At 29.7% G+C, this 15,482-nt stretch overlaps 1 protein-coding gene across 1 annotated transcript in view; it reads right to left on the bottom strand.

The window, feature by feature from the left end:
• Positions 1 to 15,482, bottom strand: part of Mipol1 (mirror-image polydactyly 1) — a 323,741-nt gene that overhangs the window by 211,287 nt on the left and 96,972 nt on the right. Inside the window, exons 4-7 of the mRNA XM_026408983.1 lie at positions 14,176 to 14,219; positions 12,832 to 13,051; positions 11,200 to 11,335; positions 9,740 to 9,845 (exon numbers count right to left, since the gene is read on the bottom strand). Coding sequence (XP_026264768.1) covers positions 9,740 to 9,845; positions 11,200 to 11,335; positions 12,832 to 13,051; positions 14,176 to 14,206 — 493 coding nt within the window. The 5' untranslated portion in view covers positions 14,207 to 14,219. The remainder of the gene's footprint in view (positions 1 to 9,739; positions 9,846 to 11,199; positions 11,336 to 12,831; positions 13,052 to 14,175; positions 14,220 to 15,482) is intronic.

Genomic DNA, 15,482 nt, shown 5'->3' with positions numbered 1-15,482 from the left:
CTGATGAAAGGGGTAAAGATAATGTCTTGGGGTTTATAATAAGTTATTTTGTACTTAAGGGTAAAAATATTTTATATGAAGGGCTTATTTGATGCTATGTCATCAGGAAAAAAGTTTTTTTCTTTATATATAATGCTGCTTAAGATCTAAACATGTATATATATATTTCAAAGAAGGTACCATTTAAGTATTCTAAGGTTACATTTAAAAATGCCAGATAACTTGCATAAACGAAACATGTATAATTTGGTCATATGATTTATGAATAAGAAATTTTTTTAAATTAAAGTATCACTGTATGTTAATTTTCAACATTAAGTTACATATAAAATTTTTTTATTATAAAAACCTGATTCTTTTCAGAATTCAGTACTTTTAAAGAATCAATATGCAACTCTCAAACATTTTTAGTAAAGAAAACTTAATTGTAAACACTGAGCTTTTCCAAGGTAGATGACTATTACAAAGTTCACTAGAAAATCAATATAGCATTTTAGTTGGAATTTGCTCATTAAACACCCACAGCTCTAATGCAAATTATGATGGAATGAATAAAGCAAATACGCATGCTTCTTTCTTTTTATTAAATGTAAAATCTACTGTTAATTGCATCTCCTATGTCATACAAACTTTTCTCCTTAACTATTAAATAGAAGCTTTAACAAAAGTCATTAGAGATTCTCTTTCTTTGGCTTGAATAAATTTCAATATTTGTTCAGTAAAGGTTCACAGCAGTTAAATTACATTAACAAATATTATTAGCTACTATGTAAGCCAACCAAGTAAAATACTTATATTGTAGGTAAAACAAATCATTGGGTGTTTACAATAATATTTGGATATCTCCATTTTTAAACATGGTTATCAAATATCCTATAATTCTTAGTCAAATGAGAAAGATTCAGAGAGGATCAACCTTACCCCCACCCCCCACCAAATACTCAAATTTGTTTAGTAAGCTAATTGTTTTCTAATATGGGCATGAGTAAATATGAATAAGCTGAACCACACTAAAGTATGAGTTTATTGAGTCAAAGCAGAGTACATATTTTCTTAGTAGAACCCAAGTCTACATGTTCTATACTTTTCAACCTAGTTTTAAAATATAGTAGGAATCAGACCATATATTTGAAAACATTCTAGTTTAAACATTGAATCATGATTCTCTAAGTAACATATTTGAAAGATATTTCTCAGATAAAACAATCTGTTAACATTCTCATGGTAGTTATATAAACATAAAATGCTGAATTAAAGAGAGAGAAGAATAAGTAATTAGGAATTTAAACATATCAAATAATCACTGAATACAATTCATGTTTCAAAACAAAAAATGGTTTTGTAAAAGACTGCCCTTTTCCTATATATGAAAGAATCTATGTATGAAATAAGAGTGTATGAATACATACTGTTATAGCTTCATACTTACAAGTAACCATTCTGGGGAGATTTATTATAATGTTAAATAGACTCCTTTAAATATATCAATAATGATACAATGATACAATGTATCAATAATGATACATTGTACTATATGCTTTTTAATGTCTTAAAGTTATCATTTCTATTTCTTTGTGTAAACTGGTGATTGGAAATTTAAAAAGAAACAGTAAAGGCTCCATGCCAGTAAAAATTATCCAAAACCTACTTCAAGTAGTCTGATGCTTGCTTTAGGCACCACAATGCATAATTCAACTTTTTACTTTAGAACTTGTTTTATAGGTTAGAGTATTGTGTTTTTCTAAAACTGAAGTACATTTTTCAAAAATTTACATTATCTTGTAAGTAACTTTTTCTGATTAAAAAGTAGTAGAGGCTCATATAAAAATTTAAAGGAGACAAATAGTTTAACATAGTTTTAAGTTTCTGTGAATACTGAAAATAAGTAATGTATTGCTATACTGTTAAATATTCTTCAAAAGAAACAAAATAGTGCATGAAATTTTTATCATTTGGACATGCCATATTTTATTCAACTAAGATGTTCCTAATATTGGATTTTACACTGTCCTCAACTATTCCTTACGTACACATTAATGTAATGAAATCTTTGAACACAAATCTATTTTATAAATATGCATATCTAAGGAAGAAAATTCCTAGAAGTGTGCTGACTACATTATAAGTCAACTATTTAAAATCTTAGGAGATATACTATCAAACTTTCCTTTACAAAGGCGCTGTAAATTCATATTCAGCACCAGTACATAAATTGTTAAAGGTTAATTAGAAAATTATATAAAATAGTAGCAAAAATATGAAACACAAAATTTTAAAATAAACCCCTCAGTAATGTATATCTATGTCTCTCTCTATATATGTATGTACTATAGATAACTCAAATATAATATAAAAACACTTTTTGAAATATGCTCCGTATTAGCATTCTAAAATTTAATACATTTATATTGAAGTTAAAAAGTATGAAAGAGATAAGTTTATCCTTAAAGTATTAAAATCAATATCAATAATCTTTTGGCTTTTGAAATATAATTTAACAGTATTTTACTTATTTACTACATAAACAATCTAAATTTAACTGATACCAAAAGTAAAAAGTAATTGCTACTTAAACATTCTCAGTTATCATTTCCTCTTTAGAACCCAAAGTGAAAGTTTTAAGATCACTTTCTGAAAAGTTATTTATGTATTTGTTTGTAAAACATTTAGTTTTATATGGTCTTAAATATCTGATATTTATATGGTCTTAAATATCATGTTAAATCCCAAAATGCCATATCTAATAAAATATTTCCAATTGTTGGTTACTGCTGTATGAAATGGATTGTCTTGTCCACTAAAACTTTATGTCAAACAATTTTCCCAGAAAACAAAACAAAACAAAACACTTTTCTTGGGAGAGAGAATACAAAATGACCCTATTTTATCCTCAAGTATTATTTGGCTGATACTTGTCAAAATATATCCTGATTTGCATCCACAGAATTCTGTAGCCAAAGACAGTAATATAATTAACATTCTAACTATCAATATTTCTACTTCCTCTGTTTCATACAGATAGTTCTTTCTGTTTTCATCTGAAATTACTGGTCATATTCTAGAACAGCTTTTTCCTTATGAATTAAAAAATAACTATAAATAAAGATTTAATGTTCCATTATAACTTAATGCTGTTAAGGCATTCAAGTATTAGAGGAGAGGCTATCATATTTTATTGATAACCTGTAAGTTATCATATTTTATTGATGGTCATTATTATATACATGAAAAAAATGGGATTCCAATGTGAATTATTTCTTAAGAAGTAAATATCCTATTTTTTATGCTTCTTGTAATTAGTATATGGTCAATATCATTTGAAATCTGGTACACAGTAACAAACTTTTTACAAGGTAATAATGTGAACTTTTCTATTACACAATAATTCTTATTTTCCATATTAATTAATTATGGTAACTTTAATATATCTGCTATTATGACAGATTACATATCTATATTTTAAAGATTTACATTTGAACCTAAATAGAGAAATTTTAAGATGTAAGTTTCAGGGATTCTTTGTTCTGATCCTCTGGGTAATCAAAATTAAATTCTTCCTTACCAAAATGAAATTAACGTTCTCTGTAATAAGAAGGAATTGGCAATTTTTTTATTTACTATTTCCCTAAATTTGGATGCAAAGGAAGGAATCTATGTTTACAGAGAAAAAGCAGTTTTAAGTGCTTGCATTTTGGGTATAAGTAAGTTAGGCAAATTATATAATCACTGAATTACTAAAATGTAGACAGATAGATAGACGGACAGACAGACTGACTTATAAACACAAGATTTAGGAACTAAGGAGTTCTTTTGGCTAAAACCCAATATTGGCTTTATTTCAGTTTAATTGGAAGAGGATCTCAAATTCATCTTCTCCATGAGATATCAGGAACCTGGATTTCTCTTTGTACCAAAGGTTAATAAGAAATGTGTCTGCAAAAGTCAAACAGCATTAAATACCAAAAACTGATTATTATTCTACAGGAGTTGTTCTGTCATTCATAATCTCTCCATGCTCCAACCTTCCACAGCTAATCTTTAATGGATGACATGCAAGAAAGAAAAATAACTAACATAAAGCAGAGGCTCTAACGTGAGCTTTCAAGAAATAGAAAAATAAGGCTTTTAAAGAAACATAAATATTTTAAATATCACAAAATAACATAAAAACATTATTTAAATATTTTACACAAAATTTAAATACCATCTGGATACTGTAAAAGCAACAGAAAAATAAAACTTAAAGAGACAACAAATACTAAACAATGCCCACTGAGACTATTTAGGAAAAAGGAAAGGTTTAATTAGCTATTTTTGAGAGTTATGAACACATCCCTGACATAAGAGGAAATTAATGGCTACAAATCATACTATACAATATTATCTCTTATTGTTAAACTCAATTTCATTAAAATAAATTTTGAAATGTTTAATCACTTACTTTATGTGAGAATAGACACTTAAATACAAATATTCAATGTTTCTAACGTATTTCTCTAAATTTTTTCCTAGTGCTTGAAAACCATATATGCTAATAATTTTCAAATGATATTATCCATGTGTATAACTAAATAAGTCAAAACGAAGTTAAAATTCCTATATGGCCGTAATGAGATAATTTTTCCCCCCAATGTCAACACATAGGAAGAAATGAGCTATACATTCTGCTTTTCCTAAGACTACATTTTTCATGTTTTCATTTTGTAGAGATTTTAAAATTTTATCATATTTTCCAACTTTCTCAATAAGATTAAAATGAAAAATTAGACAAAATGAAAAACTGGCACATGGGAGATGACACACAGCCATATTCCTAGCTACTTCAGGAGGCAGAGACAGAAGGATAGTAAGTTTGAAACTGGCCTGAAAAACTTAGAGACTGTGTCTCAAAATAAATAATAAAAGAGCGGGGGATGTAGCCCAGTGGTTGAGAGCTTGCTTAGCATGCCTGAGGCCCTGAGTTTTGATCCCTAGCACCACAGAAAATAAAGAGTGGGTATTCATTATCCCTAGAAAAATACTGAGGCTCATTTTATGGAAATAATCAATATACTTTAAAAAAGAAACAGAAATTTATTCTTTGTAAAACAAAACCATATATAAATAACAATGGGGTAGTTATATGTGTATAGAACTAGTATGGAACAAATTTCTTATATAACTCCAGAACTATGAGAAACACTTTGACTATATATCCCCTTTAAATGAAGAAGTCTGAAGAAAAACAATGGTGACAAAGTTGTCATCACCACAGCTATAATTTACTGAGTAACTTCTATAGGTTAAGCACTTCATAAATATTATCTCACTTAAATGTCATAGCCACCTGTAGTAGGTTTTAACCAAGGCTTAGTGAAGGTGTTATTACACATGATAAGTGGTAAAAAGATTAGAACAAAGGTCTAAATCCAAAGTCGGAGAATTTAACAGCTATCTACCCACACATGTATGGTATATGATTGTGAAGTGATGGGAAAAAAAAGAAAAAGAAATGATTGAAATCTGTCTTATTTGTTGATGTATGTCCAGTGGTTAACGCAGTGCCTTGTACATAAGGGGCTCTAGATAAACTTTCTTATTCAACTGGTAAAGAAGTTAAGCATTGTTCTTATAAAATATTGAAGTGTATAATAATCAGTGCCAATGGTAATGATGATGATAACAGTGATGTACAAAAAGGAAGGGAAGGTAAAAGGGTCAACTATCTGAGATTTAACCATGATAGAGGATACAACTGAGTTTCAAACACACATAAAATCACACAGAATGACACTGTTCATATTCTGTAAAAACCAAAGGAAAACAAAGCAAAAGATTTGAAACTAAGAACATTATTTCATGATGGTTTATCATAGGGATACAAGCCCAAATCCTTTGTATGCCATTTCTTTTATTCTGGATTCACATATTAGTAAAATGTATTAGTGCTCTGTGTGTGTATTCCATATATATATATTTTTTCATATAAAAACTAAATAGAATAAAATATCATAAATTTTGACAATGATGACATTATCAAAAGTTCAAGAATTTATGAAAATAATATAATGTTATAGAATATTAAATAAAGCTATAACATATTGAGTGCTAGTTATAAAATAGGTGATTTTACCATTGTCTTTAATCCTTAAAATAACCTGTAAGTTATCATTATTTTTTTACCATGGGAAAAAGTCAAGAGAGGTTAAGAAACCCACCCAAAGGCATACAATCAATATTAACTGTTAAAACTGATTTTAACCTAGGACTAATCCAAGGCTTTTGGTCTCCCAGTTATATCAAACTGCCTAAGGAGAACTGGACACATTTTCTTTTATGTGGTTTAACTGTATCAGATTCTTAGTCTTATAAATTATACAGCCAGTTGGGAAGACAAGATTAATGTATACATAAGTTACATGATACACATACAGATATAAAGATAAATACGGAGCAAATCTCAAAGACCAGAAAACCTGCATGAGTAAAATGGCAAGACCAGATCATAGATATCATATGGTTTCCATAAAACTTTGGTTTATATGGTCATTATGTCTCAAACCTATCATAGGATATTTTTTTTTAACATTCGAATGCAAGTATTTTTTTAAAATCACATCTTTTAAAAGTAATATTGACTTTTTCTAAAACTAAACTAAATCTAATACATGTTCATTGTACAAAGCCTGAAAAAGACAGAAACCATTCACTGAACCAATAGCTCCATTTAAATAACACCCAAACTTCTCTCTCATTCTACATAAGACACGTATGAATATTGTTTCTTTTAACAAAATTATATTTAAATAGTTTTTCCCTTACAGCTTTCATTTAACACTGAGTTATGAAGACTTTTTTGCATATCATCAAATATTCTCTGGAAAGTCTCACAGCATAAATGTGCTATAATCTAACAATTTCCTTATTGTTAGATTGTTTCTGATTCTCTTGCAATCATAACTAAAGCTGTGTGAACATACTTGTGTATATGTTTATTTTATATATCAAAGAAAATGACTGCTTTTTCCATCATATTTTAACATTTAAAAAAATTCTCTAGTGTCATACATTTTTGTTTGCTGCTATTTTTAATATTTGGCTCGGACGTTTTTACAATTCTTTTATTGTGGAATAGTTTGATGTTTTTAAACATAATTTGCTTAAGTACATTACTTAGACATTGTGTATACTCATAAGATATATTACCAAATACACTTTTACTTTGAATATAAAACAGTAGTGATAGAAAAAATACCTATACTTATGTGGACTATTTGTTATAGGAAACAGAACTTATAACATGTAATCATAATTCCATACTATTCCTCTTTCTCTTAAAATACTAACATGGTTGTTTCTGTTATGTTTTGCTTTTTGAGTACACTTGGTACTGGTCAGATAGAAAATAAGTGTACTTAAGATCACTGGAGTAGAGGAAGATAAGAGGGAGAAGAAGGAAGAGAGGGAAGGGGATAGTCCTAAAGATTGAAATGGATGGGCTGGGGATGTGGCTCAAGCGGTGGTGCGCTTGCCTGGCATGCGTGCGGCCAGGGTTCGATCCTCAGCACCACATACAAACAAAGATGTTGTGTCTGCCGATAACTAAAAAAAAAAAATATTAAAATTTTCTCTCTCTCTCTCTCTCTCTCAAAAAAATAAAAGTAAATGTATTTTTTTAAAAAAAGATTGAAATGGAGAAAATTACATTAAATGCACTCATGAATTCATCAAAATGAAATAGTTTATACATTTATATAAGATACATGTCATATTATATAAATAAGTATATACATTTCCAGCTCTTTTTAAAATTTTTTATTTTGAGACAGAGTATTGCTAAGTTGCTAAGGGTCTTGCTAAGTTGATGAGGATGGCTTTGAACTTTCTATCCTTCTGCCTCAACCTTCTAAGCTACTGTTTCTACAGGCATGTGCCACTGCTCCTGGCTTTAAAATATGTTTAAAAGACTGTGCATATAATTAGAAATGAGCTCACTAAGGGATTACAGTTTTCAGAGTTTCAAAACAGTGGATTTTTAAGCAATTCACTATTATTAAAATTTGATATAACAGTAATAATCCTCTCTAATGTTACAAGTAAAGTATGTTTCTTAAATAAGGTAGAAGTGAAACATTAAAAAACAAAAATCAAATTGAAAATTAATACTTTAAAAAACTTTTTGAAGGATTTTTATTTTATCTCACTTACATGACAGTGTTTTGACATTTTTCTTTTGGACACATCTCTTGAATCAGATTGTTTTATGATTAATAAGAATTATAAGGTAATCAAATTTTCTCCATGTTATGCATGCATGTTTCAAATGTTCTATCCAGGGGAACCTTAAATATATCAATAAATATTTAAAGGGCATGCTTAGCTATATTATACAACAGATTTAACTGCTTAATGAGCACCCTAGGAGATATATGCTATGCTCATGATTCTCAATAAGTCTTAATGTCCCAAAATTATCCAATTACTTCTGTAAGGTATATGAAAAGTTAAATTTTTATGTCTATACCTCTAAACAAGCATACTTTCTATATGCAATACCATCCTAACAGTTAATATGTATATATGTATATGTGTGTATTTGATTATAAAAACCCAGAAAATTCCTAAATTATTCTAAACTTGAATTATTCATTTTAACACTATTAATTTTCCTTAAAATATATTACTCTCATATTTTCCCCAATAATAAATAAACAAAAACATTATAGCAGTTTAACATTAATAGTAAAGCAATGATGGTGTTCAGCTGGCGTACTTATTCATGGTCATCTTGGTTATATCTTCATGATGTTTAGTTCTATTTTCCAAAATAATATTTGAAGGCAGGCTATACTAATTAATCATGTATCTGACCTTAGATACCAAGATTCTTTTACAAGTGGCTTATAAAACATACTTATAACTTCAGTCTAATCACAAAATAAGTTATTTTAAAAAATCATTGCAACTGATGTAAAAATGTTAAATTAGTGAAAATGCCACTGAATGCTAACATGTACTATTTTATTAAATTTCTCTTAACACATGAAAACAATATGAAGGAAAGAGCCACACTGACACACATACATGAATATCACAGACTTGAGAATCATTTGCTTATATCTGTAACATATCACAGATATGTTAAAAAAATTTTCCCCTTGAAAAGACCTGTAAATAAAGACAAGACTCCAAAAATATATTTAAGGCAATCATTTATAACATTAAACTGTGGCAACCTGTCACTTGAATCTCAGGGAAAACATGATCTCTTATCGTTATCTATATAATCAAATTTTAACTTCTTAATTGTACAAAACAGATTTTTTAAATCAAATGCAGATTTCCTTTGTAATGAATATATGATTATCTTCATACGAAGGGGAAATATTTCCTCTCAACGAGCTAAAAAAATAAGTGGTATTTGAACTGCTGGTTGAAAGGTAGAGGCACTGGTAATCATTATTTCCCCTTGTTTGTTCAGGCCCTTCCAACAAAACAAACAACCTTTTTGTGATTGGATTGACATGGTGTTAACAATGCATTTAATGCCCAAATCAGTATGAATACAGGTAAAGCTCTCACTAATACCAGTACCAGGATGTTAAAGCCACCTATTTTCTAAGCAGCCAAAAAAAAAAAAAAAGACAGAGCTTTCCCACCTTTGGCAAATACGGCAGTATGCTAGTATTCACCAAGACACATCATATAATAACCATGTATGTGATTCATCAGGCTGTATGCTAACACTCATCTACTATACCTGCTGCCTTTTCAGCAATTTTAGCTTCTGCTGCTTTCTCTTGGAGTTCCAGTTTAAGCTTTAATTTTCTCTGTTCTTTATCCTCTTTAGCCAGTTTTTCTTGAAGCTAAAACACATTTAAAAATATGAATTCTTATCTAAAAATGTCTTCCTTTCAAAATGAATACCACTGTTGTATATAATTATATATACTAATAAAAACACTTTAAAATGTCTTCTAGATTTATGATTAATCCCAAAGTAAAATTTTGTTGTTTCTTAAACCTTTATATAATATTACATTCAATTATCTAAATTTATGAACTCCAGGGTAAAAAATTAAGCTTGAAAGATATTTTATAAAGTAATGATTACCTGTAATCATAATTATAAAAACATTCTATTACATACTTAATTTGTATATAGATAAAACTAAGAAGTACAATATTATTATAAAAATAACTACTGTAAAAGCAATCTCACCTATTTTTTGTTTAAGCAAAAGGTTTAGATGGGCCACTACTAATAAAATAATGGATGTTTCAGTTTTATAGCTTCTTAGTACTTCCAATATTTTGAAACAAAATTAATTAAGATAATAATCATAATATCTGGTACAAATCTACCCCTGTAAATGCCACCTTGTCATATTCCTTTTAAGTTGGCACTGGTACCAGACTCACAATTGACATGTAGCGATTGATAAATCAAAGTACAGAAAATGTCTCATGCTCTCATATCAGAATTCTTCTACATGTTTCTTATTTTTAATTCCTCCCCAGGCTTTTGTCATTTGTATTGTTTTCCTTTAGACGTGATCAATATTCCTAACATTGTGCATCAGTTTGGTTAGGTCAAACAGTGAAAATATAAAAAAATCAGAAAAGCATGTAGAATTTTTTTTTTAAAAAGGAACATTATTTATTAACATTATTTAGTGCTCAGAGGAATGTACCTAGAATAAGAGTCAATAATAAAATAAAACATGATAAGACAAATGGATTAGATAAAATGCAACAGTATAACCCAAAGTAAATGAAAAGATCAGCAGGCCTTGCTATTATAATGTCCAATTACATATATTATTGGGGTAAAATATAGGGTACATATACTAATAAAAAAAGAAAAAAATTAAGAAAGTAAAGAAACTGTCTATAATATTTTTTATTCTTTATAATGCTGAAAGTTTTACTGTGGTAGAAACTTAATCTTTGTTTTAAGGTACCTATATAAGGTGCCCAAAATTTATGAAAAACAAAATGAGATCATTGACTAGCAAGGCAGAAAAATAAAAAATCACTTTTACAACCAATGACTTGACTCACACTGATGACAAGATATGATAACAAAAAGTACACAACTACTGTATACTACATTATTTCTAGTACATAATAAAACTGAAAAATGATGGGCCACAAAGAAAATTGAGAAGGTCAACAGCTGAAAGCTATTATACAATGATCAGGCTTTCTGTATTATACCTTTTTATTGCTTGTTCTGAGAATATCCAATTCTTTTAGAAGAAATGCTACAGTTGTCTCTTTATTTAGGTCTGGAGTAATTTGACAAGGACTCATATGTTCATAATGCAATTCATTCTTTCTTTGTTCCATAATTCTGCAATAAAGGAAATCATTACACAATATATATGTACAACTTTATACAGGATATATAAATTTTATACTTCAGATTTAATTTTAATAATAAATAGGCGAAGGTACCCATTTTACAATGCCTTTTTATGAACATAAGAGAATATATAGATAAAAAGAACATAATGTCACAGAGTTGCCAATTTATCAACTATGAAAGTTAAATTTATGAAAAGTATTTAGCATCATCTGAGACTTATGGTTGAGTTGATTTGATAAAATAATTCAGGCTTCAGAGGCTATAAATATTATTTCAGTTTAGGTTTAGAGGCTCTAAATATTATTACAATTTGTATTTTAGGTTGAGATACTACTTAAATTCCTTGCTTTTCTGAAAATGGAAACAAAAGTCAAGTAAGTTTTTTATTTTGGGGGAAAGAGTATCATATTTCACTATTCAAAACTTTCAAATAAAAACCTATTCGTGTAACATTTAAGAGTAAGTGAAATGAAATGTTTTGACATTTTGAAGGCTATTTGAGAAGAGTATCAACTTGTAATCAAGTAGTATAAAGGAAGGGAAGGGAGAGGATATGGACTGTTTTTTGAAGGCATTATATTCAATTTGTAAGCATAGGTAAATATGGAGTCATTAAGAGGAAATTTAGCAGTGAGGTTTAGGACAGTCAGTGTAGCAGCACTTTCCATAATCTCCTATTGCAATTATACCAGAGATCCCATAATATGTCTTTAGCCCAAGCTCTACTATTCATTTTCCTCATGTGTTCATAGAAATGTTTATGCCTTCTTCATTCATTCCTGCCTCAACCCCCTAAAACATACCAAATCAATACAGGAACAAATCAATATAGTATCTACTTCATTATGTGTTAAATTCACTCAAAAACATATTTACTGATAACTTGCAAGTAAATGGAAATAGCAATTTCAATGCAAAACTCTGTTAAAATAGTATTCTAGAAAATGATTTTGTCTAGACTGAAAGTACAATTATATTATCATTGAATATTTTAATCTCAGAATATTATTATAGCACATGACTATTATCATGTCATAGGAATCACAAATTCAAATTCCTTCATGAGATAGACAAAGTGGATGGGTAAAAGCTATAGGACATAAAATAAGAAGGAAGGTAAAATGTAGAGTGGAAGAGCTTTTTAAAAGCATTCAAATTCATTTAAATGAAAAAAAGTGCTAACCCAAACCAAAAAGATCTTTGGGCTTAATTTGTGCTAGAACTGAATGTTTGGCTTTGATGAATGATACCCCATTTATAGCAATTTAAAAGTCATTTTCATATCCATAATGAAAGGCCACAGAAAATAAAATTGAACAAGGAATAAAACCTCATTGCCTTCCTTCAAACTCACCTAAGCATTTACACTTAGCTATCTAGACTCATTTCATCAATATCATAAAAACAATATATATATAGGAAGAAAGGAAGGAAAAGTTTCTCAATTTTTACTTTCTAGAACTAAGGTTGACAGAACTCACTTGCATTTTTCAGATGTCTCATCATCTGGATAAGGGCTGAAGATCTGAAAATTCCTAGATTTCCATCCTGGTATTTCAGGGTCCTCATATGTGACTTCATTGGCTAACTCACTGGATTTCTGATGCATGCTTCCCTCAGAATTCATAGTGAGTTGCTCATCTATCTGTGTACTTTTATTTATCCCAACAGTATCTTGTTCAAGATAAATGTGGGCTATATCTGTATGTAAACAAATAAAATAACAAATTATATTAAATGCCATAACTATATGTTAAAAAGTATTCAATCAAATGAATATTTTTTCATGGCTTGAAATATATACTAGTCTTATTGTAATAAGATAAACATGTACAGTGTGGTGCTTGCCACTCATATTCCCATTTTCACAATCAAAAGACATTTAGGACAGTGGTTTACATCATATTTAAATGTTGGAATGACAAGGAGTTTTTACGAATCCAAAGTTCAGAGTAAGGACCTAGTCCCTAGACAATATGACCCCATCCCTACCTTTTTTTTTTTTTTTTTTTTTTTTTTTTTTTTTTGGTAGTATGGCATATTGACCTCAAGGGTGCTAAGACACTGAGCCACATCTCCAGCACTTTTTTTTTTTTTTTTTTTTTTTTTGAGACAGGGTCTTGTTAAGTTGCTTAGACCTTCACTAAGTTGCTGAGGCTTGCTTTGAACCTGTGATCCTCTTGCTTTAGCCTCAGAAGCCATTAGAATTACTGGTGTGTGCCACCATGCCCTGCTAGTTCCTACTTTAAAATCTCCCCAAATAATTCCTGGATATACTCAACATTAAGAACTAATGAATCACAGATATTATTTTCAAAATCCCTCAAAATAGGATACAATAAAATAATGATTACAGTGAAGTAATTCCAGCTTTGCTAAGGGCAAAATATTGGATGAGTTATTTAACCCATTCATAAAATACAAACATAATAAAATACAAACATAATAACACTTATATGAGTTGTTGTGAGGACTAAGTTAACTAAGTAATTGCCCTAGTACTAGACACTACAATAAACATTAGCTATTATTTTTATAATAATCATTATAACATTTTATCAGAAATGCACTATATATACAAGGGAATCTACTTTGTAATGCTTGGCTATCTCACAAAAAATATTTTAAGTTGTACTTAGTAAATATTAACTATTTCATAGGAAGAGTCTGTATTTAGTGGTATAATAAATTTTGGAGGGAAAATCTTACACATATACAAAAAAGTTTTTTCAATAGTAAATCAAAAGAGCAAGTCTAATATTGATTGTAATTAGTGCTTTTTAACTTCAGCAGAAACAAGTCTTTAAGAAGCATATGAATCTCACCTGCTTTCTGGTGATGACTTCTCCAAAGCATCAAACTTTAAATCCTTTTGAAGAAAAAGAGTAGTTTTAGAATAAAAAGAAAACAGAAACTCTCACAAATAAGGTACTTCAAGTATTTTTTCTAAATATATTACTCATGATAAATATAGCCAGTTAATCCAAATCTGGATTTTGTTCTTTTGAGTAGCTAGTAGTGAATCTACTTCTATCTATAAATAATTCGGTTTTTTTTTTATTGTTGGTCGTTCAAAACATTACATAGTTCTTAATACATCATATTTCACAGTTTGATTCAAGTGGGTTATGAACTCCCAATTTTACCCCGTATACAGATTGCTGTATCACATCAGTTACCCTTCCATTGATTGACATATTGCCTTTCTCGTGTCTGATGTATTCTGCTGTCTGTCCTATTCTCTACTATCCCCCCTCCCCACCCCTCCCCTCCCCTCCCCTTTTCTCTCTCTACCCCTTCTACTGTAAATCATTTCTTCCCTTTGTATTATCTTGTCTTACCCCTCCTTTCCTCTTATGTCATTTTGTATAACCCTGAGGATCGCCTTCCATTTCCATGCGATTTCCCTTCTCACTCCCTTTCCCTCCCACCTCTCATCCCTGTTTAATGTAAATCTTCTTCTCAAGCTCTTCGTCCCTACCCTGTCCTTGTTTACTCCCCTTATATCAAAGGAGTCATTTGGTATTTGTTTTTTAAAGATTGAGTAGCTTCACTTAGCATAATCTGCTCTAATGCCATCCATTTCCCTCCAAATTCTATGATTTTGTCATTTTTTAATGCAGAGTAATACTCCATTGTGTATAAATGCCACATTTTTCTTATCCATTCATCTATTGAAGGGCATCTAGGCTGATTCCACAATCTTGCTATCGTGAATTGTGCTGCTATGAACATCGATGTAGCAGTGTCCCTGTAGCATGCTCTTTTTAGGTCTTTTGGGAATAGACCTAGAAGGGGAATAGCTGGGTCAAATGGTGGTTCCATTCCCAGCTTTCCAAGAAATCTCCATACTGCTTTCCAAATTGGCTGCACCAATTTGCAGTCCCACCAGCAATGAACAAGAGTGCCCTTTTCCCCACATCCTCTCCAGCACTTATTGTTGTTTGACTTCCTAATGGCTGCCAATCTTACTGTAGTGAGATGGTATCTTAGGGTAGTTTTGATTTGCATTTCTCTGACTGCTAGAGATGGTGAGCATTTTTTCATGTACTTATTGATTGATTGTATGTCCTCCTCTGAGAAGTGTCTGTTCAGGTCCTTTGCCCATTTATTGATTGGGTTATTTGTTATC

Source organism: Urocitellus parryii, chromosome 6 (genome assembly GCF_045843805.1).
Source record: "Urocitellus parryii isolate mUroPar1 chromosome 6, mUroPar1.hap1, whole genome shotgun sequence".
NCBI classification, from domain to species: Eukaryota; Metazoa; Chordata; class Mammalia; order Rodentia; family Sciuridae; genus Urocitellus; species Urocitellus parryii.
The sequence above is the reverse complement of the archived record's forward strand: the minus strand, read 5'-3'. Positions and strand labels throughout refer to the sequence as shown.